Source organism: Heterocephalus glaber, unplaced genomic scaffold, assembly GCF_053883595.1.
Source record: "Heterocephalus glaber isolate CG9 unplaced genomic scaffold, H.glaber_assembly_v1.0 deba00001428, whole genome shotgun sequence".
Classification (NCBI taxonomy): Eukaryota; Metazoa; Chordata; class Mammalia; order Rodentia; family Bathyergidae; genus Heterocephalus; species Heterocephalus glaber.
In genome coordinates this window covers 28,826,537-28,853,180 of record NW_028258293.1, presented here as the reverse complement: position 1 = coordinate 28,853,180, position 26,644 = coordinate 28,826,537, and the positions used below count along the sequence as shown (strand labels likewise).

The 26,644-nt window shown below is 42.8% G+C and overlaps 1 protein-coding gene across 5 annotated transcripts in view; it reads left to right on the top strand.

The window, feature by feature from the left end:
• The window catches only part of P4ha3 (prolyl 4-hydroxylase subunit alpha 3), a 67,330-nt gene that overhangs the window by 38,271 nt on the left and 2,415 nt on the right, over positions 1 to 26,644 (top strand). For 4 of the 5 annotated variants that reach the window (XM_087211328.1, XM_021243289.2, XM_021243287.2 and 1 more), the window contains 5 exons: positions 4,545 to 4,609; positions 7,899 to 8,058; positions 9,700 to 9,762; positions 14,662 to 14,730; positions 16,079 to 16,175. In XM_087211328.1, the coding sequence (XP_087067454.1) occupies positions 4,545 to 4,609; positions 7,899 to 8,058; positions 9,700 to 9,762; positions 14,662 to 14,730; positions 16,079 to 16,175 (454 nt within the window). Of the gene's footprint in view, positions 1 to 4,544; positions 4,610 to 7,898; positions 8,059 to 9,699; positions 9,763 to 14,661; positions 14,731 to 16,078; positions 16,176 to 16,967 lie in introns of all 5 variants that reach the window. The other variant, XM_004863247.4, reaches the window with a different exon arrangement.

The following is a 26,644-nucleotide window of genomic DNA, read 5'->3' as shown; positions in this document are numbered from 1 at the left end:
ATGGAGGAAAAGGATTCACTGAGATGAGGTACCAAGGGATTTTTCTGGGGTATTAAAAATGTGCTCTCAATATCTTCTTAAGGCTGTAGAGTACATGGCTGCATGTATTTGTCAAAACTCAGCAAATGTAGGGCTGGGGATTTAGCTCAGTGGCACCAATTCTGCCTCACAAGTGCAAGGTCCTGGTAGGGGAGCGGGGGGACTCAGCAAATGTAAATGCTTGAGACCTATGCATATCATTACATGTAAACTTCAAAAAATGCAAAGTAAACTTCCTAAAATGTCAACCATGTGAAATGGTTGGTGAAGGGAATGGGTTTGATTAAGGTCATATGGAGCTAGAGCCACAACAGAAACTTAGAAGTACTTTGATTGCCACTGTGCTGTTTTTCTTTCTTATATCAGTTAACTTAAGCTAAGTTATACTTGGTAACAGACAGCCCCTGAATCTAGACAATAATTTCCCCCATTACATGTCTATCCTAGGTTAATGTGGCTCTGCCCTATGCTGTCTCTACTCTGGAACCAAGTCTGACAGAACAGCCTCTGTTTGAGATTTTGCCAGTCTTATGAGAGAGGAAAAAGACAGAGATGGCAAACATGAGCTGGCTTTGAAAGCTTCTGCTTGGAAGTGCCAGACATTACTTCCACTCATGTGTCATTAGTTAAAGCAAAGCCTGTGGCCACCACTACAGGCAATGGGGAAATCTATCTGTCCTTCCACAGGAATCCATGCAAGCACCAAGCCAAGCTTGAGACCATTTGAAGGGGACAGTTCATGATTTCCTTAGGAAATCGTGGTAATATTTAGAAAAAATATCATCTCTACAAGCCTGTTGTCTCTTTAAAAGTGGCACATTGGGATAGGAAAGTATCTCAATGCAAGAGTGCTTGCCTAGCGTGTATAAGGCCCTGGATTTGAGTCCTAGAATTGCAGAAAAATTTAAATGGCCCATGAATTCTGTCTCAGAATTATTTATGTCCACCTAGATGTCATAACCTTAATATGTGCTGTTTCATCCAGGTGGATATTTATTCATCCTCAACAGAGCAGAGCCTGCTTATGCCAGACACTATGATCAGTGCTGGGGTTTTACAAAGAGATGACATATCGCTCCTTTCCCTTTAGGAGCCTACTGCCTAAAGGGGAAAGCAGATATTTACAACACTATGATACACACCATATAAGAGGTGTGTGCAGAGTTGTGCTGTGGTGCCATGAAAATGTGAGCCTTTCTCTGAAGAGAATATTGCTGGGAGGAAAGGATACGGTAGCAGGCTCCACTGTGGGGTGAAAGCCATCTGCTGAACGAAGTGGTAAATGGTACCCTAGAAAGACAAAGCCATATGTGCTAGAGCCTGACATGTAGTGTCATCAAAGAACAGGGGGAAGCTTGGTGGCTGAAGTGTGAACGGGACAGGGTAGAGGACAAAGGTTGATGAGGCTTGGAGTGAGCCACCATTAACAAAGGCCATATATGCCATTCTGGGGAGTTTGGATTTTATCCCATGGGAGGGTTGTGGGGCAATTTGAAACTGGCGAGTAGCATGATCAAAGTTGTGATTTTAAGGAAGACTGACAGCAGACATGGATTGGAGGGAGAAGAACAGCAATAATTTCATCCAAGAGCTCTTCCAGGCAAGTCTAGAATCTTGGTACAGAAAGTTTTGAGTTGATTAAGCTCCACTGGTGATGGGACAATGTGTTTTCAACAGCATCAGCTTCTCAGGGAGCCAGCAGTCATATTTGGCCAGCAACAGCTTTTTCGTCAGAACAACTCTGTTGCCATGGCGACAGGAGCCCACCCAGAGATGTTCTTTGATTCCTTTATGTCCAGGTCATCTGTATGGCATGCACAGGCCTTGCCATACTCCCTTCCTCCAGAAGTGTCTCCCTGGGGTTGCTGCTGCCTGTCTGGGTTTTGGCTTTTCCAGGAATAACCCCGGGGTTTACATGGACTGGCTTCCAATCACAACCGAGCACAGCCGCCTCCGTGGCTCCTGTTGGATCTGCTTCGTGTTCATTCTCCCTTTCCCAGATCTGCTCTCATCATTCTCCCCCCACCTACCCACCACTTCCCCCACCCCTGCATCCTACCCATCCTGGAAGGCTCAATTAAAACCCCAGGCATCCTTTGGACCTGTTTCCCTGACTATTCTGGGCTACTTTCACTGTTTTTTGAATAATCATGTTTTCTAGGACATTTTTTTGGAGGCACATAAATCAACCTATTCCTCCTCTGAACTCAGAGCTTTTGTTGCCAGTTATGCAGTACATAATTTTTTCTTTTTATGTTACTGTTATACAAAGTAATGGGGTTTTTAAAAGCATTTTTATACGTGATAAAATGATTATCCATCTCCCTATAAACCTCCCTGAGCCTCTCCTCCTCCTTCCTCTAATGCCCTTCTTCTTTTCTAATAGTCTAGTGTGGCAGTTGATTTTTAAATTTACTCTGCTATTTATGGATTGTTCTGGTATCACTGTAAACTAGCAAGCATTGTATCTTTCTTCAAATGCCTCGCCCTGTGTTATGCTTGTTACAGCTAGAATAATCTTTTTTTTTCCTTCTTTTTTTTTTTTTTTTGAGTTGGAGACTTGCCATGTTGTCCAGGCTGATCTGATCTGGATCCTATGGGCTCAAATGATCCTTCTGTCTCAGCCTCCCAAGTGCTGGGATATAGGCAAGTACCACTGCACCCAGCCAGAATAATCTTTAAAAGGTCAAATTTGACCTTCTAAATCCCTTACTTAAACTCTTTAATGGGTCACTTTTGCCCTTAAATGCTCGCAAAGCTTCATGGCACCGCTGCTCTTCCACATCTCCCCCTTGCACTTGACATTTCAGCCACGTGGACAGCTTTGTTTTCTGGGAATGGACCATGCTGTGTCTCTTCTTTCTGCCTAGAACACTGTACCCTGTACCCTTCACCTGTATCAAGTGAGTCTTGTGGATGTGCTGGGAAGCCTTCCTGTTCTTCATAAGAATGGACTGGGCCCCCTTCTCTATGTTTCCATAGCACCCTGTACTTGCCCATGTGGCAAGTACAAATCTAGTGGCACCACTAGATAACTTAACAGGTAGGGATTTTTGTGTGGATTAGTGCATTGTTTTTCTTTTTTTGGGGGGGGGTACCGGGGATCAAACTTGGGTCCTTGCACTTGTGCAGCAGGCGACGAAACCACTGAGCTAAATCCCCGGCCCTAGTGCCTTGTTTTTCTGATGCCTAGTACAGTGCTTACTACAGAAAACAACCAATAAATATGATGTTTGCTCCAAAAATAAATGGCTTGTAGGTAGACAATAAATGATTGTTAAAGGAATTAGATACAAAGTAGCTCCTTACTTGAGGAAGGAGGATTCACTAAGATTTTGTCATTGATTTTGCCCTCTCCTATATAAATTACTTGGGAGAGGATGCCAGGAAAAAATTGGTGAAGGATAAATAGAGCCAATATTAGTCACCTGATTTCTGGCATCCTAATACTGTAGAGCAAGAGGCTGAGAGGAAGTCTCAAGAATATGTTCATGTGCTGCATTTTATAGACAGGGAAATGGGTCCAAGGAAAAGGAATAGGATTTTCCAATATTGTCAGCCTGGGTTAACAGCAGGAACAGTGATCTTAAAGAAGTTTTAGAGAAAGGGTTTCTGTCTCTTCATTGCCCTAGGCTGAGCCTGACTGCCTGGGAAGTACCAGGGCTGAGTCTGAGTCCCAGCAGCACCTTTCACCCCAGGGCCCTGTTTCATTTATTCATTCATTTGTTTAACCAGCACTGAACACCTAATCCCTGCCAGGCCTTCTCTGCACCCTGGTGATACAGCCCTGAAACCAAACTGGGTCCTTGCCCTCAGGGAGCTGCCAATCTGATGATGGAGCCGGAGGTAGACACATGCTCATAAAAATAATCTTTCTGTCTCTAGTATGGTGATTTCACAATAAAGAGGTACTTTTTACAAAAATAATTTAAATCCTATATCCAGACATTCAGAACAAAATAGACATTCTGTTAAATTAGTGACTTCAGACCTATTAAAGTTCTTTCATAATCAAGGCAGTTGTAGCAAAACAAATTGTGATTCTTACTAAGGAAGGGATTTGGCCAGAATTGTTCAAAAGGAGCAGGCTGTCTCTGAGCATAGATTTTTCCTATTGTTGGAGATGTTTATTTAATTAAACACCAAGGGCTGCTTATAATCAGGCCCTGTGAGTGGCCCTGTGGTACAAAGAGGGAGGAGAAATAGCCCCTACCTCAGTCTTGCAGATACCAAAGGGATTCAAATACCAGTTTATTTTAGTTCAACAAACTTTATTGGGTGTTTACCATTTACAAAAAACAACAGTAAAGGTTACTTTCAACTCTAATATTTTGATCACTTATTATATTTTTATTCTCAAGATCAATAGCCATTGTGTACAAAATATCCACTAATGAGGGAGGACCTGGCAGTTGTGTTTGTGGTTCAGAGAGGGCCATGTGTGTAGATAGCTCTTCCCTTTGCATTATAACCACTTGGATTTTGTCCTGTGTTCTTCACCCCAGCTCCAGAGATCAGTGGTGGCGTCAGGGGAAAAGCAATTACAAGTGGAGTACCGCATCAGCAAAAGGTAAGAAGGACCCTTTTTTCAAAGACCAGGGACTCCTGCTACTACCTGCCCTCAGGCTAGGGCACAGCTGACTGCCAGGTCTGCAGCAGCCTTTCTAGGAAAGTCAAAGGTGCCCTTGGAAAACCCATGGTTCATTTTTATATCTATACCTTCTTTTTAAGAGGGAGTAGTTTCCACTCCCCTCACTCCAAGGGCATTTAATCTCATGTGGTTAAATCATCTGAGGAATTAACTAGGAGGCCATTAGGGTTAGACTTGAAAAAAATCTTCTGCTCTAAACCAAAACATAAACATATAGTTGTTCTAATCAGAATCACTTTTCTGGAGAATACAGCCCTGCTACATTTGTAATTTGACTTTACAGGCTTCCATTCCCACCTCCTGACTCATGCAAAGCATGAGTTGCCAATACTCAGGCAAGAGGGATGAATGGAGTCCCTGGACCCAAGGGCTTCTCCAGGGGAGCAGATTCAACTGTGGGAGCCCAGCTTCACTCCATTCCTGACCCCACCCCCAGTATTTGCACTGTGAGGACAAGACTGATGATAAGAGTAAGTCTCCAGCAAAGCCATGTGTGACAGTGACATCAGTGTCCCTGGGGGAGGCCATATCTCAGGATGGGTTGTAGGGCTTCTAGGAAGTGAAGGTGAGAAATGAAAGCTTTGATCAGAATCATTTTGGATTAACTTATTTGGTCTGGCACATTTAAGACCTTTCACATTAGGAGTTATTCTCTAAACTTTGGGAGGACTATGTGACCTTAACGTAATTGTTTTTCTAACCTTTCTGAAATTCTAGTGTCAGAGAGAAAATTCAACCTTCTATTTAGAGTCATTGCTTTTGGGGGGAATAGATAGTATTTTCTTCAGATCAAGCCACCTTCTCATTTTCCCCTTACACCACTCCTCAACCCTTTGAATTTTGCTTCTACACTCATAATTTTACTGGGACTGGTCTTTCAAAGGTCACTAGAGAATTCCAAATTGTCAAATCTTTTTCTTGCTTATACACTTTCATGGTCTATCCATTATCTGTGTCTTTAGTCCATATTCTGTTGCAATAACTAAATAAATACCACAGAATGGGGACATGAAAGAGATTGATTTAGCTCATGCTTCTGCAGGATAGGAGGTTGATGGGGCGCTTCTTGTTGCATTGTAACACGACAGAGGGCATCACATGGCGAGATAGAGCAAGTGTGCGAGCTCATCTTTCTCTTCCTCTTATCAAGCTGTTGCTGCCATCATGTAACCCTAATTTGACCTCATGTAACCCTGATTTCCTCCAAATGCCCCCACCTCTAAGTACCATTAAACACATATATTTGGGTACTAAGTTTCTAACACATTCAAACCACAGCAATCCACAAAGTCCAGATTGCTTACCATGGCGTCCTCATCTTTCTACATCACACCTTCACCTACTCCTCCAGCCTTTTCTCTCATCACTTCTTTCACAAGCAACATGCTTGCACATTTGCACATACTATTTATTGTCACACTTCCATGTCTGTGCTTATGCTGTTTCTTCAGGCTGGAGTGCTCTGCCTCTTTTCCACCTATTGAAACTGTACCCACCCTTCAAAATTTTGCTTCGATGTCATCATCTCAGCTAAGTGCCCCAGTAAAATTGACTTCTCCTTCCTCTGTACTTTTTTTTTTGAGGCAGGGTCTCCCTATGTAGTTCAGGCTGGCCCTGAACTCACTATATAACCCAGGCTGGCCTTGAACTCACAGCAATCCTGCTACCTCAGCCTCCCAAGTGCTGGGACTACAGGTGTGCGTCACCACCTCTTCTGTACTTTAAAGTCTATTTTTCACTTTTTTCACTCTAATTTTCCTTATCTATATTTGTGTTTTTCCTCTCCTACCCAGTCCATGAACTCTTTGAAGGTAATATCCTAGCGTGTGCCGTAACAGTTTGCATGCACTCTGTATGGAAGAATGGATAAATGAATACATCATTTAAAGAACAAAGGAGTGGTTCCAGTATGCCAAACCTCTTCCCTCAAAACCCTAATGTTCTCCCCAGGAGGCTCACTGGCTTTGCTTGGGAAGCTTGTCCTCATTTCCTAGACACTTAAATTCTGATTCTAAAATTCCTGCTTTGTCAAAACCTCAACAAGATGTGCAGAAGAAGAGACTGAGTTATGCCTTGTGGCCTTTGACCTGTCCTGGTTTGACTTGGAGCAGAGTCAAGGAATAGATTCTCCAGGGTTTCACAGTGATCACAAACATATACATAGTTTACAAAGTATCTTCCTAAGAGTTTCTCTCGCAGTCATCACCAGTCAACAAAGTAGATATTATTGTTGTCTCTGTTTTATAGATGAGCACACGGACCCTAAGAGATCAGATACCTGATTTAGAGTTGGATATAGTGGTATACACCTGTAATCAGCCTCTGGGGAGGCGCAGTTGGAAGGATTCCAAGTTCAAGCCTAGCCTGGGTAATTTAATGAGACCCTCTCTCAAAATAAAATTTTTTGGGGGGGGATACCAGGGTTCGAACTTGGGTCCTTGAGCTTGTGAGTCAGGCTGTGGAACCACTGAGCTAAATCCTCGACCCCTTCAAAATAAAAAAATTTTAAATGGACTTGGGATGCAAGTCAGTGCAAAGGCCCTGGGTTTGATCCCCAGTACTCAAACAAATAAAATCTGATTTAGGGTCACAAAGAGGATCAGGGACTAGTTTTATAAATTTAATCTCAATCCCCCTCCCTCATTGAAATGGGATCTTGTTATGTTGCCCAGGCTGGTCTCAAACTCCTGGGATCAAGCAATTCTTCTTCCTTAGCCTCTTGATTAGCTGGGACCACAGGATTGCATCACTATGCCAAACAGTCTTCCTGCTTTAAATCCTAAGCTTTCTGCATTGCACCCAGATCCCTCTTTTGTAGATGTCTGTGGAACATAGTGGCTTTAAGGGCAAGGTTTTGTTATCTTCCTCCTTGTATCCCACAGACCTGGGTGCTGTGAACCTTCATTTCTGGTAGCCTAGCACCCTGTGTAGGGCTCACATTCAGTGGGCCTCAGAGAATGTTTGTTGAGTGAATGAATATGAATGTCGAGATAGAGGACAAAGTACACTGGACAGACCTAACGTGAGGGATGAGTAGGTGATTAGATATTCATGGCTGCCTTTCTTCCCTCACTCCCCCACCCTCCCTCCCTTCCTTTCTTTCTTTCCTCTGTTAGTTGACATGTATCATTTGTTCATTCATTCACAGAAATCATGTAGTCATTTCCAGCATCAGATCACTGATGCTGCAATCTGTGATGTGTTTTAGTGCCTGGCTGAAGGACACCGCTGATCCAGTGCTGGTGACTCTTGACCACCGCATCGCTGCCCTCACAGGCCTTGATGTCCAGCATCCTTATGCAGAGTATCTCCAGGTGGTGAACTATGGAATTGGAGGCCACTATGAACCTCACTTCGACCATGCCACGGTAATGGGGTCAAGACCAAGCCTCCTGTGATGGGAAGCCAGGATATTATGTATTTCTTTGAGGTAGAGCTCTCCTAGGGCTCTCAGTAAATACCGAGTGAAGTCTTACAACAATGGGTCATGTTTCGAGAATATCTGAAAGCCTTGCTTTCTGCTGATTGATGGTAATTCATCTTCTGGTTTACCACCACCCCCTCTCCAGAATTTGCTAATGGGGGAAGAATGTGGCCTGCAACACTTCATTCAGGAATTTCCCAGTAAAAACTCTCCTTCCCCCAGTCCTTCTCTTCTCATGACTTCAGCTGCCCACCTTTCCTAATGGTAGCAGACAATTTTTGAGGATTAAAAAGACCTTCTCAGAATTGGTCTATAAATTCATTCCAACTTTATCAGAATCCCAGGAGGTTTATTTTTGTAGAAGTTAGTAAGCTACTCCTAACATGTATATAGAAATGCAAATGACCAAGAGCAGCCACGCAATTTTGAAAAGAAGTTTGAAGACACAGACTACCTGATTTCAAAGCTTAATACAAAGCTGCAGGAATTAAGGCAGTGTGATACTGGGGTAAGGACAGACACATGGGTCAGTGGAATAGAACACAGAATCCAGAAATAAACCCACATGTTTAGGTCAGCTGTGTTTTTACTATGGTGCCAAGGAAATTCAGTTAAGAAAAAATAATCTTTTCAACAAAATGATGCTGAAATAATGCAATAATCTACCTGTGAAATAATGATAACAATAACTTATGACCTTATCTCATACCATATATAAGAATTAATGTGAAATGGACCACAGAACTAAATATAAAAGGCAAGACTATAAAACTTCTAGAAGAAAACAAAAAATCTTTATGAACCCAAGTTAGGCAGATTTATTAGATAGAATACCAAAGCATGATATGTAAAAGAAGAAAAACATTGATAAAATGAAACCACCATTTTAAAATGTAAAGACAAGTCATCAAGTAGGAGAAAATGTTTGCAAAAAAAAAAACCCAAAACAAAATGAAATATAATTTATATACCATAAATGCGCTTTTTTTTTGGTGCCAGGAATCCAACTTGGGACTTAGCACTTGTGAAGCAGGCGGCGGCACCACTGAGCTAAATCCCATATACCATAAATGCGCTTTTTTTTTTTTTGGTGCCTGGAACCGAACTCGGGACCTTGCGCTTGTGAAGCAGGCGGTGGCACCACTGAGCTAAATCCCCAGTAAATTAAATTTCACATTGTTTCAGGGCAAGAAAAAAAGATGGTGTCTCTGGCAGATAATTGGGAAGTCTGATCTTGTGAGTTGGTATTTCTGTAGAATAATTATCTGTAACAGTCTATGTATTGATTCCTTTATTTCACAGAGAACTCAGAGGTGAAATTAGCCCCTCATACAGTGCTTTCACTATCAACAAGTAGTTATGGTTAGTATACAGTTCACTCATATGGGAACCTACTTAGTTAGTGTCTGGTAAAAAAGTGGTCGCATACCTGCCAGCAAAGATGAGCACATACTCCACTGAGTGTAGCTCAGGGCTGTGTCCCACCTTGGTGCCCCATTTTTCCCCTTCTTGTATTAATGGTAGAATCCTGGCTGTCACACTTTTGTCATCTGCATAAAATAATATTTTCTATTTTTTTTCTCAGTCGCCAAGCAGCCCCTTGTACAGAATGAAGTCTGGGAACCGAGTTGCAACATTTATGATCTATGTGAGTTTTGCTCTGGAGGGACCAGGGATTATTACTTAATGACTATTCGTATCTCTATCTTATGGTTTTCTTTTCTTTTTTTTTTTTTGGCCCCAGGGATCGAACTTGCGACCTTGTGCTTTTAAGACAGGCAGTGGCACCACTGAGCTAAATCCCTGGCCCATTATTTTATGGTTTTCAAAGAAATTTCATATATTGATTTTACCTGGTACTGAACACAAAAATTTCTAGGAAATTTTAAACATTTTTTGTTAGGCACTAGAGGAGATATAAAAGACAGGACAGACTTGCCACCCTCAAAGAGCTAATAGTGTGTAGATCTAAGTATGACCTTGTTGTAGGCAGTGGATTAGGATGGGAAGTGGGGTTACACTGAAGGCCAAGAGATCATGAGACTTGAACAATTCAAGAAAAGGATACAAGAATCTCCCTTTTGCGGCACGATAACCAAATCAGCATTGAAAAGCATGGATCTGTAAGTGAGGAAATGGGGCTGTTGGAGAGAAGAGAAATAAGGTAGGTCAGGGTACAAGAAAGAAGCACAGAGAGGCCTAAAGAGAAATTCAGGAGTTGTTGCCTCTGATATGTTGTGAAAATCCTTCTTATCTATCAAGAAAATCTTCATCAAAATCTCCATCACACCCCTTTAAAAAATACATAATAATGCAATTCACCTCCTTTCCTGATTCATAGCCTGATCCTACAAGATTTGGTCCAGTCCTTATTATCTCACCAGAAGGTCATGTGAGTTTACTTCTTCATAAACAAGCTATAATCCCAATTGTCTGTCACTTGGAAGAGATTATTAGAAGCAATCACTTATCTTTTTTTTTTTTTTTTTGGTACCGGGGATCGAACTCGGGTCCTTACGCTTGCGCAGCAGGCATCGAAACCACTGAGCTAAATCCCCGGCCCAGAAGCAATCACTTATTAGAAGAGATTCATTACTACTAAAGGATAAACATGTTAACCATAGGGCTCTGAATAACAATTAAAAATGAAGTCCTTTATTCTGGCTCATTGGACTAGTAGACACTCCTCCCTAGCACTCCCTCTTTTCTTAGGGCTGTATCTGGTCTCTGCAGTGTAGCCAAGAAAGGCCAATAGAAGGCCAACATTCTATATACTTTATGCTGGCAGTTCCAATGTGTGCTGCCCACAGAACTGGAGGCTGCCACTTAGAAGTGTGTCTGGCAACTTGTGATGATTCTGGTTAGGCACAGAGGGATAGCTGAAGTCATCTCTCAGGTAGGAGCACAGCTCAGATCTGCATTTCTCTCTTGGTTACCCAAGATGGCATGGGCGGTCACAGGCAGTGATGAATGTAGCAGTTGACCAAAGAATATGAGCACATAGGGGCACAGTAGTAGATCTCTGTTCTTCATCTCTCCAATATCTCCTATGGCTGGTTCTCTGTTACAAAGGCCCAATTACTATAGTGTAGATAACGTGAATATAAGAGTCCAGCAATTTTAAATGGCAAATCAGTATGTGTATGTGCATGCGTGCGTTTGTGTGAGAGAGAGATAGAGAGACAAAGACAGAGACAGAGAGACATACAGAGAAAGAGAGAACACATGTGTGGTTGGTTTTAAGCATTTGAGACAGTGAAATGTAATGCACTTTGGCTTTGGAGTCAGTCAGCCTAATCAGATTCTGCTGCTCACTATGGAGCCACAGCACAAATTATAATTATTTGAGCTCATTTTATTACCCTGAACTTCCTCACAGGTTTGTCGTGAGGATCTGCTGAGATAATGTTGGGGGATGTGACTCTGGAAAGTTTCACACAATATGTTTCTTTCATTGTAGCCTACCAAGCAGGTAAAAGACCCCATCAAGGAGAATCAGTGTTGGGAACCTAGGAACTGCTCACTTATGCCCAATTCTTTCATCTTCAGGTTTGGTAAAGAACATCAAATGCTAGAATTCTAGAGGCAAGTGTTGAGGTTTGTAGGAAACAAGAGTAATATTTTACAGAAAATAATCTTAAATGCAGAAGATTGAGTTGAAATTAGTTTAGTGATTTTCTGCTCAAGGTGGATTAAGATCAGTCCCAGTAGAAAACATTGGAAGGTATATAGAGGGAAGAGTTCTGTCCTCTACCACTATCTCACAGACGATGCCTTGTTCGTGAGCTTAGCTGCATGCAGAATCAGATTTTCTTTTTAAATTTCTTCGTATAACATTCCTTTCCATAATATTGTAAAACCACAGGTAAAGATTGCAAGAAAGTCAAGGTTGCCCTTGTGTTTTATTTATAACCATGGTGATTGACAACAGTGGTTACAACAGAATTATCTAATTTGTTAGTTATTTGAACACAAGGAATGAATTGGCCTTCCAGGTGGGCTACAGAAGCAAGGGAATGCTAAAAACTATCACTGCCATTTCCAGGTTCTGAATCACTGAGTCAGTTGTTTCCTCTAACAAGTGACAACATCCTAACTCCTATAGTTCTCGCTCTGTAACAAATGTGAATATGGAACAGGAGATGGTGGTCTTGATTGCCATAAGATCACAAAGCATAAACTGGATAAAGAAGATGTGGCTTTTTTATAAAATGGAGTACTATTCAGCCATAAAGAACGAGAAACTAAAGACATTTATAGCTAAATGGATGCATATTGAGGCCATCCTCTTAAGTGAAAAAAATAGGACACACATGTGTAAATACTGAATAGTTTCTCTGATCTGAGAAACTGAAAGTGTAATTAAGGATACACACAGATGAAATGGTCTAATAACATAATTCTTGGATTGTGTTTCCATCGCATGTCATATGACTGTATCAAAATTTAAATTAGGGAGAAGCTTGGCTTATGTGGAGTCTGCTAACTAACTGGAGTTTTTTTCCAGACCACTATTTGTTCACTGTTGGTTTGGGGGATCTTTCTGAAACAAATCACATCCTCTGGTATCTTGTTGGTACTTGAGATTTTTTTAATTATATGGAAAAATGTTTAAGTGCTTTTGAGTTTTGTTTTGGTTGAGTTCTACTGTATTTGAATATTATTTTAGTTTTTTTCTCCTTGCATTGTTCTTCTTTGAACGGTTTTAATTTTTGTATGTGTGTGTGTTTGATAATAAAGTTATTTTAAAAAATAATTTTAAAAAAGATTACAGAGCATGAACCTACTGGTAATGCTAGTCAGAGTGAGGTAAGACTAGTTCTCTTGTGTCACTGGTGAGAAAAAATTTAGCAGTATATGTCAAAAGTATTCAATTTATGCATATACTTTTGACCCAACAGTACTAATCCTCAGGACTCTTTTCTGTGGAAGCAAATGAAATGCCAAAATAATTTCATTCATTAAGATGTTCAATGCAGTTTTCTTTGTAACAATAAATAGTTGGAAATAACCTAAATGTTCAAAAGTGTAGCTTAACATTTATGAGCAGGGATTTAGTAGCCAGATAGCATTGGCTCAGCTCAAATCCTGGCTCTATCATGGAAGTTATATGATCTTTTGTAAAATAATCTCTTTGAGGCTTGATTTCCTCATTTGTAAAATGTGAATATAATAATACTTGCAATTCATAGAATTCTTGTGAAGAGTAAGATAGATAATAAATTTATAATGTATTAATATTAATGCCTAGAATATAGTTAATGTTTTTTTTTTTTTTTGGTCCTGGGGATCGAACTCGGGACCTTGCACTTTCGAGGCAGGCGCCAGAACCACTGAGCTAAATCCCCGGCCCCTAATATAGTTAATGTTCAATAGATGCTAACTAGTACTTTGTAAACTATTACTGTTTTTTTTTCTAAATGGTAAGATGATACACACTACTATTGTTTTAATACAGTGGAGTTACGAGCCTAATTCATTCCCAAGAACTGGTTATAACTCAAGTTGGTCAATGAAGGCTCAGGCTCCTCTACACAGCCTTCAAAGTCTCTCTCCTGTATACAGGCAGATCTCAGTGTCATTAGAGACATTGGCCCAGGATTTCTCAACCCACTACAGGAAAGGATGTTGTAATGTTCCTTCCAGAACTCTTTAAGGATTAAATCTGTATCTGAGACCATCTGGAAGCACAAGCAGCTGGCATTCGAGTCATAACTCAAGGCTTTGTTTGTAAAACTAAAATTCCAGTCATAACCCAAGTCATATGTATGTCAAGCCGATCGTAACTCCAGGGTCCACTGTACTTTTTGTGTATTTTAAATTATGTTCATGATTATTATGTAATTCTTTGACGGTTAGAAAAATATCTTCATAGTAAGAAGACATCCATAACCCTAGAATATACCAGTGGTGAAAGTCTTAAGCTTAGGTTACCTAAGGAAGGGCTGAGTGATTTACGGAACCCACCTGTAAATCTTGGTTGTAAGATTAGTTTAGTAACTCTGATCAGCATTTAAGAAAACTATACCAAAATATAATAAAATAGAAAATATCAGAGTATCTCATGTAGTGGGAATCTTATGAATTTTTTTGGTTTTTTTTGGTACTGGGGATTGAACTCGGTTCCTTGTGCTTGCCAGACAAGCGGTGGAACCACTGAGCTAAATCCCGAAATTTTTACTTCAACAAATGTGTGTGTGTGTGTCTTGCATCATGATGTAAAATGCATCTTTTCCTGTCTCAGTAAAAAAAAAAGCTTAAATCTTATTGTAGCCCTCTGTAAGAACATTGGCTGGAAGGAAAAAGAAGGGAGGAATTCCAAATCTTTCCGTCTGTGGCCCTGCAGGCAAACACCAGTGACATTACAGATGTTCCCTGAATTGTTAAGCTGAATGACTGTCTTTCAAGGATTTCCCATAGATTTGAAGTAGGGTGCCACAGGAGGGAATCTATGTAGAAATGACTTCAGATGTCAGGTTAATGTGCACAGGGCAGAGTAGGGACTTCGGCAGTTGTTTTAACTCTAGCTTCTTCCTCTGCATTGTAGCTGAGCTCAGTGGAAGCTGGAGGAGCCACGGCCTTCATCTATGCCAACTTCAGTGTGCCTGTGGTTAAGGTGAGTGGAGCCTGGCCTAGAAGATGGAAGCCAGGAGGGCATAGAACTAACACCCCAAGCTTCATACTGCCTGTGCTTGCAAGCTGATGTTTGTGAGGAGGGATAAAAAGAGTTCTTCCCTAACTCTCAGAATCAAAGATAATCCCACCATCTGTTACCACCACTTTGGCCCTGTTTGTTATTTTATTTACATTTATGTTAGGGGTAAACAATTGCACATCTGTCTTGTCATAATAGAGCTCTTCAAAGGTACTCAGATTCACTTCTGGATGCCGTACAGCAGCTGTTCCTGCAGTCATTATTTCTGTCCACACTGAGAGTTAGAGGTGCTGAGGGTACAGAAGAAAGCTCAGAGCCCTTCCCTTCAGGAACTCATAAAGGGAAGTGAACAGGCAGTAACAACATACTGCGCCAGGCCCAGAGTGAGCTGTTTGGTGAGAGATTTGTTCATTTCATGAATATGTCCACCAAGTTTCAGACCCAAGCTCCCTGATAGGCCTTAATTCAGGAACGAAATGAAGATAATAAGTAAGGTCATGCCCATGAAGCACTTAGTACAGTGCCTGGCACATCTTGAACATTCAGTAAATGAATGTCGGCTATCTATGCATGTCCAGGGCTTTGGTGTCTCTTCTAGGCTTGGAAATGCAGAGGCTCTGATACATCCTTCATTAGTTAGAGTTTGATCTATTATAATGGCCAAAGTTAAATTTTATAGAATATGTATTGGACCCTCCAAAAAAGCAGTGTATAGAGGGAAAAGAAAACAGGATTTGGAATAGAACATCTGGGCTTGAATCCTAACTTTCCTTTTTAGTTACATGATTTCTAATCTAAGCACTAAGCATCCATTTCTTGGCTAGGAAGGGGAGTTTATAATGATGCCTTCCTCATGGATGTTAGTAGTCCCTAAAACAGTGTGAGCTTCAGAACTAGTGAAGTGCTTGATTGTATGAGGAATGTCTTGGTCCACCTTATGGGGATTGTTGGGCATCTCTTCTCAGTGGTCCCATAATACCTGTGATTACCTTATTCTGAGTGCACTCCACATTGTCCTATCCTGGTCTCTTTTGTCTCTGTCTCTCCTGAGCTGCTGGAGAGCAGAACTGGATGCAGTTTGTCTCTGGTTCCCCTGGGCCTGGCAGAGCAGGCCCTCAGTCAGTGATCTATGCATGAATGAGTGGATGGCAACTTACACCATCCTGTTCTGTTTTTATGCATGCCTTGCCCCAAACTGCATGGAGTTTTCTTGCTTAATGGCATGCATGCATTTGTCCTTATTCATGTGATTTCCAAGGAATAACATTGTGGGCTGACCTTCCCTGGGGCTGGGTCCTCTTGTTTTCAGAATGCAGCACTGTTTTGGTGGAACCTGCACAGGAGTGGTGAGGGAGATGGTGACACACTTCATGCTGGCTGTCCTGTCCTGGTGGGAGATAAGTGGGGTAAGGCCTGTCTTTTGGGACAAGAGAATGGGGTAAGGGTGCAAAGTAAAGTGAACTAGGGAGTGGGTGGGAAACAGCACAGCCCTCCCGTCCCAAAGGTTTCATTATAGTGCCACACTGTGTTGAGTTGCTCAGGTTACTAATCAGGTGCCAGAAGCAGATCAGGAGCCTGTAAAGAGCAGGGGTCCTGTCCCAGAGCAGATATTAGCAAAGGTTTATTGACCCAAGGAGACAGGCCTGATCCCTGAGCACAGCTGAGGAGGAATATGGTGCAGGGTTTCTTCCTGCTCTGTGCTCCAAGGAGAGAACTGTGAAACTTGCACTGCTTCCTTTTAGTGCCTCCCCCAAGGAGACAAACTCCAGAGACAAACTCCCAAGGAGGTAGCCAAACAAGGAAGCATAAACAAGTAGGGAAGAGGGGGATATGTTTGTGATGTGTGTATGTGGCCAAGAGCATTTAGCTCTGAAGACAGAAACAGAATTTGAAGAGGGCTCACATTCTGAGGTATGGACACTGTCAGGAGTGGCTTCATAAGAGATGGGCTTTTAGAATGGAGGCTGAGTGACCATAGTGCCAAACATTTGAAAATTAATTTACAGTGGACAGAATCTGTTAGACTTTTTCCAGAAGAAACAGTTTGTAGTCACAGTGTGGTGGGACTAGGGTGGGCAGGTGGGCTGCCAGGGTGCAGGATTTTAGGAGGCACTTGCATGCCCCAGTGAGCAAATCTGTGCACAGCTCTGCAGCTGTCTGCCTGCTGAGCCTGCAGTCCTCCTCTCGCTCTCTCCCAGTGGCCAATAAGTGGATACACGAGTATGGACAGGAATTCCGCAGACCCTGCAGCTCCAACCCTGAAGACTGAAGGTTGGCAGAGAGCAGCTGTGCAGTCCTGTGGCTTTCCGGAGAAGCTGGGAGCCAAAAACCAGTGTAGGAGAGGAGAAAGGAGAGCAGCTTGTGGGAAGGTCTTGTCAGCATCACCCATTCCTAACAAATGGGAGGCAAGGGAAGTGCTCTAGGGGCCCTGAGAGTTCACCCTTTTTTCTGCTGCAGTCATGAGAGTCAAAGGACAATACAAAGGAGGGGCGGTGGCGGCCTCAGAGAGGTTGCTGGAGCTCAGATTCTCTATCGGAGATAAAACATTGACCGTGTCTGGGGTTTGGCTAAGGGGGCTTTTGCCACTTTGACCCTTGGCCACAGGGACCCAGAAGTGTCAGAGAGGATGCCTGCAGGAGGGGCCAGCTCAGCCCCTCTGGCTTTAAGCCCTTTTTCCCCACTGCTTCCTGCTGCGCCTGAGCAGGGAGTGTGTCCAACACAGAGGCGTACCCTATACAAGTGGTACATCCTATGATAATTTTTTAAAGTAGAAAACAACCTTTTCTTTTTATATGATTATTTTTAATAAAGTCATTCAAATGTTTACAAATCATGTTTCCCAGAGAGAATGTTCTTACAATGTTGAATGAAGAAAAGCAGAGTATGACATCTTATTATGTTCCTCTCAGCCTGGCTAACCTTTCACCACTCTCCACTCACCACATTCAAGGCCCTGACATTCTTTCTGTTCCTCGGAGCCACTGTGCACAGCACCACCATCTCTCCCACTTCTCAGCCAAGGTCTTCTCAATCCATTCCTGGCTTGATGTACTTCAGAGAGGCCTTCCCTGACCACCTACCTTCTAGCCACTTTCTATCCTATTAACTGATATTATTTTCTTCCTAACATATGCCTGAATTGAAATTACTTTATTCATTTGTTGAATTATAATGTCACCTTCCTTGCATGTGAGTGCTTTATGGCTGTTATACTTTGTAAATGCCCATATTACAACCCCATCTCACTGCATTTCAATATTTGTTTAGTTGTCAGACCGCTCCCACTGGACTCTGTACTCCTTATTCCTCTTGGAATCCTCAGAAGGTCTGGTTCAAAATAAGCAGGCAATTCAGCATTTTTGCAAAGGCATCCTTTGAGTTATACCGTGGAGGTTGAATTTTTACAGGCAGAGTCTGACGAGGAGACATTTTCCTGCAAAAGGACTGGCAAGACCTATAGCTGCAGCCACGAGTGAGTGACAGTGATATCTGAGCACTTATACCAGGAGAACACTGAAGCCACTTGGCTCAGTTTCCTTCAGAGATGTGAATGTTTCTTGCTCACAAAGGAGCCACAGTGAAAGGACGAGTTTGTGACTCGGCTTTGGTTAGACTATGCATTACCTCTGCCCCTTCCGCTCCCCATGCCCTTCAGCATCTCAGCTTCCCAGAATTCTGCTCTAATATTCAGCTTCCTCAGAGCCTCCATGAACAGCTTGTCACATCCCATGTATTTATGCTAACTGTGCCAGGATTTTGGAAATCTTACTAAATTACTGTAACCTACTCAACCCACCTCCACCAGCTCCAGAGGAATGGACAGAGCTCAGGTCTGGGTCTGTGTCTGTCTCTGTGTGGTACAACTTTCCTTTCTCTACAGAACCAACTTCTCAGAATTACAGGGCCAGTCTGAGGTAATCACAGCAATGGTGCACATGACAGATTTACTGAAATGTGGCACCATTTAAGGGCTCCATGGATTCATTATTTAATGCTCATCCTAATCCTGTGGGGTTGATACAGGTAAGGAAGCAGAGTAGTTAGGAAACTTGTCCAACATCCCACAGTCTGGCCCCAAACCATGTGCTTTTAACAGCGAGATGTAGCAATTATCAAACACCTTAACCAAGTGGCTGAGGCTCAAGAATGTCTGGCTTCAAATTAAGCAGCAGCTACTTACTGAGCACTTACCAGGAGCAGGCCTGGAGCTTGGCTGATCTTGTAGGGGTACAGAGAAGTACAGAACACAGTCCCTGGGTGCTGGGCCAGTAGGAGGATGAGAGAAAATACATCCTGAGTTAAGTGTCATCTAAGCACAATGAGAAAATGTTGCATATAAGAAGAGATGAACTACCACCAATTGCTACAATCAGAGGAATGTGATCATTGTGACTTGTGATAGTTGGGTGTATTGGTCCATTTTCTGTTTCTATAAAAATACCTGAGGCTGAGTACTTTATAAAGAAAATAGTTTATTTAGCTTCCAGTTCTTCGCCAAGGACATGACAATGTTATCAGCACAGCTCTGGGGAAGGCCTCATGGTAAGGGTATCATAGCGGCAGAAGCATGTGTGAGGGAGATCACATGGTGAGGCAGGAAGCCAGAGACTGGGATCAGCCTTGCTCTTTTATAATACTTTCTTGAGAACTTGCCAGGGTCCCACAAGAATTACATCAATGCCTTCCAAAGGCAGCCACCTCGATGACCTAATTTCCCACTAGGCCCCACCTCTTAAAGGTCCCATCACCTCTTGATATCACCACACTGAGGACTGAGGTTCCAACACATGAATCCTTGGAAGATGCACTCAAACCGTAGCATTGGGAAAGCCTTGTTTAACTATTCAAATCATATTGACCAACTGCTTACTCAGAGCCAAGCCCTTCCTAGCAGTAAGGATGGAGAGAACTAGATACTGACCCTGTCTTGAAACAGAGAAAGACCCTTAAGTCATCATCAGACCATGTAGCCATGGGTGAATGCATGACCAGATGGCGACAGGGGCTATCCCCAAATCTCAAGAGGGTTCATGGCAAGGAGAGCTGTGAACAAGTCTTAAAGATGACGGGAGGCTCTGTAGAGGTCAGGAAGGGGAAACGGGCTAGGCCTGCAATAGGACAGTGCCCCTCCTCAAAGCTAGGAATAGTAACACCTTCCTTTTGGCCAGCACATCAGTCTTCAAAATGCCTTTTTACTGTTCCTTTCAAAACCCACCTCCCCAGGGAGGAAAGCTGAACAAGTGCTGTGGAAATGAGGTTAAATGGTTAGTGGCTCACAGCTGTGACACAGGAGAGCCAGAGCTGGACACCTGGCCTTCTGTGTCCCTTGCCAGGGCCCTTTCCAGAGCCATGTCCCTCCACCACCCCACTCTACACCACAAAGGAAAGGCCTCATTATTTTATGTTTGCATTAGTCTCCATATCCCCTGAAGGCTGGACCAGACCTGCTAGACACTGTGTGTGGTTTTGGGGTCCTGGCAGCATTTAGTGGGTAGATAGCGAATTCTAAACATGACTGACTGGGCTTGGGGCATTTCTTGTTTATATTTTTTTCCTTTTTTCTTGCACAGTTTTGTGAGCTGGTTTCTAAAGCCATGTCTAACCTGGACTCCTGGCCTCGTTGATATCAATGCGACTGTTACCATTATCATTAGTACAGCCAGGCACTGTCCTAAGAACTTAGGTGTACCTGTCCCCTTTATCTTCACAATGAGATAAGTACTATTATGCCTGTTTAATAGACAAAAGAAATTGATGGCCAGGGATTTAGCTCAGTGGTGCCACCACCTGCCTCACAAGTCCAAGGACCCGAGTTCGAGTTCGATCCCCAGTACCAAAAAAAAAAAAAGAAATTGAGAAAGAGAAAGTCTAACTTGCCTGAGGCCACACAGCAGAGACAGGATTCAAATCCAGGTCTGTCACCAAAGCTCTTAATCATTCTCCAGTGTCTGCATTGTCACTTTTGCTGTCATTGCTTTGCTCTTGTTGGCAATAATATATTTTGGAGTTGATATTTCTAGAGGAAGAGTCTGAAACATTTTCCCAAGCACTGCAAGGGTCTATCCATTGTGTCTCTGATGCCTACTAAGACCTCTATCAGATACAGATGTATGTTGAATGCTTGAATGAATCATTTCCTTTCCACAGATGTACACTGACCCCTACTGGGTGAGGCGCTCCATACCAGGGGCACAATAACACCCAAGAAAATGAGGTAGCCTGCTCACTGCCCTGAAGGACAGTTAGTCCATGCCCAAGTGTAAGAATGGAGAAGTGGATATCATCCAGTGGAAAGCCATGTGGTGTTCATCCCAAGGATTATAAGGCCAGAGAGGGCTGAGAGGGCTGCCATGCTGGAGACACAGGAGCACAAGGGAGAGAAGAATTGTGAAAGTGGAGTGGGGAGCAGCAGGCCACCCTGCTTGTCCTCCTTTTATAAACAACAGGGTAGCAGAGAAAGCTCTCTGGGAGGAGGAAGCAAGAGGGTATTGATTCTAGGGGACTCCTGTCTAGCAACGCCAAGAGCAGTACAAACTGCCCTTTCATGGCGCCACTCAAAGAGTCCCCTGTTTGGGGACCTCGGCTGCTCAAGCTGGGAGAAGCCAAAGGAGCCTGTGGGTAGGGGCAGGGAGTGGGGAAGACATTTGCCTGTAGGTTGCTGTGTACCCGGCAGAGCTTTAAAATCGGGGAAGAGCTGGGGGAAGAAAAACATTTGTGCCTACTCTTTGCCAGTTATCTAATGTCCCATAACTAATCCTCAGTTGTTATCATTCATTCCTTTTGACAAACGACAAAAGTAGGGCTCAAAGGGAAGATATATGAGCTCACATAGCTGGGAGCACGGCCATCTAGAGCCAGGAAGCCCCCCAGCCTCCACCTGTTTCTCATCTCTTTCTCTGGACTTTTCTCTCTTCCTCACTTTGAAACCTTCATGTTTTCTCTCAGAAACAAGAGCCTGACTCTTTCCTTTATCTCCCTGCCCCATCAAGTGCTTGATCTGCCTGTTCCCCTAAGGGTTGAGTGACAGAAGCTTCCCTGTTCCTGCAAGGGACATATTTGCACTTGAAATAGGAGTCCTGGGAAAATAAAAAATTATCTCAAAGAAATGAAGTGCCGAGGATAGATTCTAGGTATCAGGAGAGCTGGGTGGTGACAAATTTTTTGGCCACGGGCTTAAGGGCATGGCTCAGAAGGATGCTTGCAGACAACTACATCTCTGCCTTGTTCAGGGTTCACCATATTTTTGGACAGAATGTAACTATGATACCTACCACGCCTCCTGTTCAACTGTTTACCAGTTGATGGAGGCAGAGAGCAGTTATTTCCCCCAGCTCAGAAAGATGAAGTCAATTGCCTGTATGGGGTGGGGGTGGGGGTGGTTGAAACAGGGTCTCACTATGTAGTTCAGACTGGTCTTGGACTGTGTAGCCCAGGTTGGCCTCAAACTCACAGAGATTCTCCTGCCTTAGCCTCTCGAGTGCTGGGATTGCAGGTGTGTGCCACCAGGCCTGGCCGCTTGCCTACAATTAACAATGTGTGTCAGAGCCAAGGCTAGAAGCATGGTTTCCTGGCTTAGAGATCCATGCTTTTTCCAAAGCTCCACAGGTGCTTCTTGGAACAGGAGGAGCACAGTGGGCAAAGGATGGTCCCAGCCCTTGACAATGTTTTCATGGGCACAGACTGTATGTGTGGTCTGTCATTCATCCAACTAAGTATGACTGCTGTTGACTCTGCACCAGGACCTTCACTAGGGCTGGGGAGAGCAGGATGACTAATTTTCTGTCCTTGAGCTCCCAGAGAAGAAAACCCTCAATGACAATACTAGTGAAATACTTGTGAAAATATTGACATATATGAAAATATAATGATGATACTAGTGAACTATTAGTGAAAAAAGAAAGTGCTTCAAAAATTATGAGAAACACGAATATATCTTTCATGTGATGGGGTTCATGCAACATTTGATTTGGTTCTTGAGAGATAATGAGGTGTGTGTGTGTGTGTGTGTGTGTGTGTGTGTTATGGCGGAGGGATAGTGCTTATCACCTTAACTCACCAGTGTATGAGTCCTGATAAACCTAAAATTCTGTAGTCCTGGAAATTCAGAGAGATAACTTTAGGAGGGAAGATTTTTGTCTAACTTTATATTTTATAATCTGTTTTGAGAAAACATTTTATTTATCAAATTAAAAAATCTCAAAAATTATATGTGGCTTCCTAGGAGGCACCACCCAGCTTCAGAATTCCTTCTGTGCTTTGAGGTTCTAGGTGCTGGAACCTCTTGTGATAAGCAGAGAACAGGAATTGTAGGCCATCTCACACTTGCCACCACTGCTCAGTCCTGCAGTGCCCGGGACTAAAGACCACCCTTCCCTTCCCTGCCGCCCCAGTCCCTCAATCTCTTGTATTATGCGACGGTGACCAGCAAGGTAAGGCCCAGCCTGGACCTGATGCATCAGCGCATTTGCCTGACTTTAAACCCCTATGTGGGTGCTTTGCCCAGGGTCACCCCACTTACTCTCCTTCTATAACAGTTGTCTGAGAGTACAAAACTTAGAGGAACACAATGACGTACCACTTTACACTTACTAGGATGTCTATAATTTTTTAAAAATGGAAAATAAGTATTGACAAGGTTTGGAGAAATTGAAATCTTTGTGCATTACTGGTGGGAATATAAAATAATGTAGCTGCTGTGGAAACCAGTTTGGTAGTTCCTCAAAAAAGTCAAATAGAATTACCATATGACTGCAGGTATATATCTGAAAGAATACCGATACTCCTAGGTATGTATCTGAAAAAATGAAGGCAGTTATTTGAACAAGTATCTGTACACAAATATTTGTAGCAACATTATTCACAATAGCCAAAAGGTGGAAGCAATCTGAATCCATCAACAGATGCATGGATAAACAAAATATGGCATATGCACACATGGAATGTTATTCGGGTACAAAAAGGAATGAAGTTTGATATATGCTACAACATCGATGGACCCTGAAAACATTATGCTTAATAAAATAAACCAGACCTAGGATATGTATTGTTATTGTGTGATTCCACTTATACAAGATACCTAGATGGGTAAATTCAGATACAGAAAGCAGAATAGAGGTTCTTAGGAACTGGGGATAAAGGGGAGGAGTTCTGCTCAATGGGTACGTTGTTTCCATTGGAGATGATAGAAAAGTTTTGTGTATAGATGGCGGTGATGGTACACAGCATTGTGTATATTACTTACATGCCACAGAACTGTACCTTTGTGTATGGTTAAAATGATAAATACTATGTTTTATATATTTCATCATTTTAAAAAACTGTTAAATTTGAAGACATTCCCAGGCCAGAGGAGGGTTTAGAGTACTGTGCAGCATTCAGGCCCCAAGTGCACAACAAGTTAAACTCTTCTTAAAAGCAGCCCCACAGAATGGGGGGGGGGGGTGTATAATGGTTTTTGCCTTTGTCTGGCCTCTTTTGGGTTTCCCAATCAAGAAGAATAATCCCCTTGTCTTCTAAGCATCTGGCATTTATTGCTTTTCCTTTATCTACTAGAGGAAGTACACATTCATTATACTTATTACATGCAGTTCTCATTTAACCCGCAAAACTTGGCATTATCTCCCCATTTTTTAGATAAGGAACCTGAAGTTCAGAAAGAAGTGATATGCCAACAATCAGCTGGATAATGAGAAAGAGGCTGTACTGAGCTGGAAGCCTGTCTCCTGTAGCCAGGCCCATTCTCCACACACCTGTCCCACCTCATCTCTGATATGGCTTAGGATCAGTAGGGCACACACTGCTCTGGGAGTTGTGGCCAGATCTCTCCGGTCCAGCTTAAGCTATTGTGTGGCTTTTGCCAAGTCATTTTTCTTCTCTGAGTGCCATTTTCTTATGTGGGATGGGACAGCTAAGCTGTCTGGCCTACCCCTTGCCACAGAGCTGTAGGTTGTAAAGGCAGTGACTTATAAATAGCAGAGTCTGTAGTGTCAGTTACCCTAAGCTTATGCTCTATCAGCCATTGATAAGTGGCATCACCACTGACCATCAGGGAAAAACTTTCTCCCTCAACACCCGAACTACTCATGTAACTATTCCCTCCACTTGGGAAGGACTAGCCCCTTGCCAGTCTCAGGTTCCAAGGTTTCTGCTGGCTCTGGGCTGGGGTTTTCTAGCAAACTGCACGGAGAGGAAGCCAGCTTGAGGAATAAGGGCATCTCTGGAGTTTACATAACTTGCTGAGCCTTGGATCCAGACTGGGAATGTGTTGATTCTGGCTGCTAAGGGATGGCCAGTTGGGGCAGCAGAGGAGTTGGCTCCAGGACTGTAAACAAATCACTGTTGCTGCAGGGATGAGGACTGGCTTTTGCTTTCTCTGCCACTACTGTAGGCTCTCTTCGTGCTTTTCCCTTATTGATCTTGACCTTGTTAAGTCCTTATCCCCAATTCTGATGACAGGCTCCTGAATCCAACTTATTAGTCCTTGGTCCCCCTTTCTCCAAGACCATTAATATGTCTTGTTCATTACACCTCCCCAGTTTTTTTCATCCCTGCAGCTCCTGTCCTAATTTGGTATGCCCTTATCTTTTTACCTGGACTACTACACTATAACTGCCTTTTTACTAATCTCCTTGCCTCTAGTATAATGTCCAACAACTCATATGCACGATGACTTTCCTAAAAAAAACACACACACACACACACAACAAAATAAAGACCTGATCTCATCACATTCCTGCTTAGTAGAACTTCTAACTCTCCACTCTTGCCAATCAAGGCCCTGTGTCCCACATCTCCTCTCCTGGGTCATCTGTCACAGCCTACAACCAGTCACAGTAATCTACTTACTGGTTCCTAGACTGACTTTGAATCTCCAGGGTCTGTCTATGCCAGTTGCGGTGAACCTATGGCAAGTGTGCCACAGTGGGCTGTTTGTGCCCTTGAAAGCTCTAAAAGGTTCACCATCACTGGTCTATGCTATTCCCTCTACATAAAACAGACTGCCTTTCCTCTCCACCTCCACCTTGCAATGTTTTAAGGCTCACGGTAATTCTGTGAAACCTTCCTTGCTTGTTTCCAAAGAAGTGTTCCCTACAACCTTTATACAATGTGGTCACAATTTCTGTTAACTGTCTCCCTAGACTGTAAGTTCATTTTAAGGGCCTCATTATTTTTTTAACCACTCCCTAAGATATTTAAATAAACATTGCTGACAATATATTAATACATCCTTTGGAAGGAAATCTGGTGAGAAATATTAGGAACCAATCCTGTTACTGTCTTTTTTTCTTTACAAACAGGAAAAAATAGAAAACAACAAAAGATTAGTTTTATAGATCATAGTATAACACTTTAAAACTGAGTCACTTATTGGGGATTTAGCTCAGTGGCACTGAGCCTGCCTCAAAAACACAAGGTCCCAGGCCAGGGATTTAGCTCAGTGTTTCCGTTGCCTGCTTCACAAACGCAAGGTCCCAAGTTCAATTCCCAGTACCAAAAAAAAAAAGCACAAGGTCCTGAGTTTGATCCCCAGTACTGGGGTGGGAGGGGAGAAAAAAATGAGTATGGTAGTGTACATCTGTAACCCTAGAACTCTGGGAGGCTGAGGCAGGAGGATTGCAAGTTCATGCCCAACCTGGGCACCTTAATAATAAGGATCTCATTATTTACCTCTGTCTCCAATATTCCATTGGAGGCTTGGCACAGAAAAGGTGTTCAGGTTTGCTTAATCAGTAAGTGTTCATGAGTGTTTGTAAAAGTATGGTGCTAAGAAGTCATGTGCTACTCCCCACCTGCCTTTGTCTAATTCCTCTCAATCTTGAGTCTACTCCTCCCCCAACAAGATTTGTCTGCCTCCAAACTTTGCCTATCCTGTTCT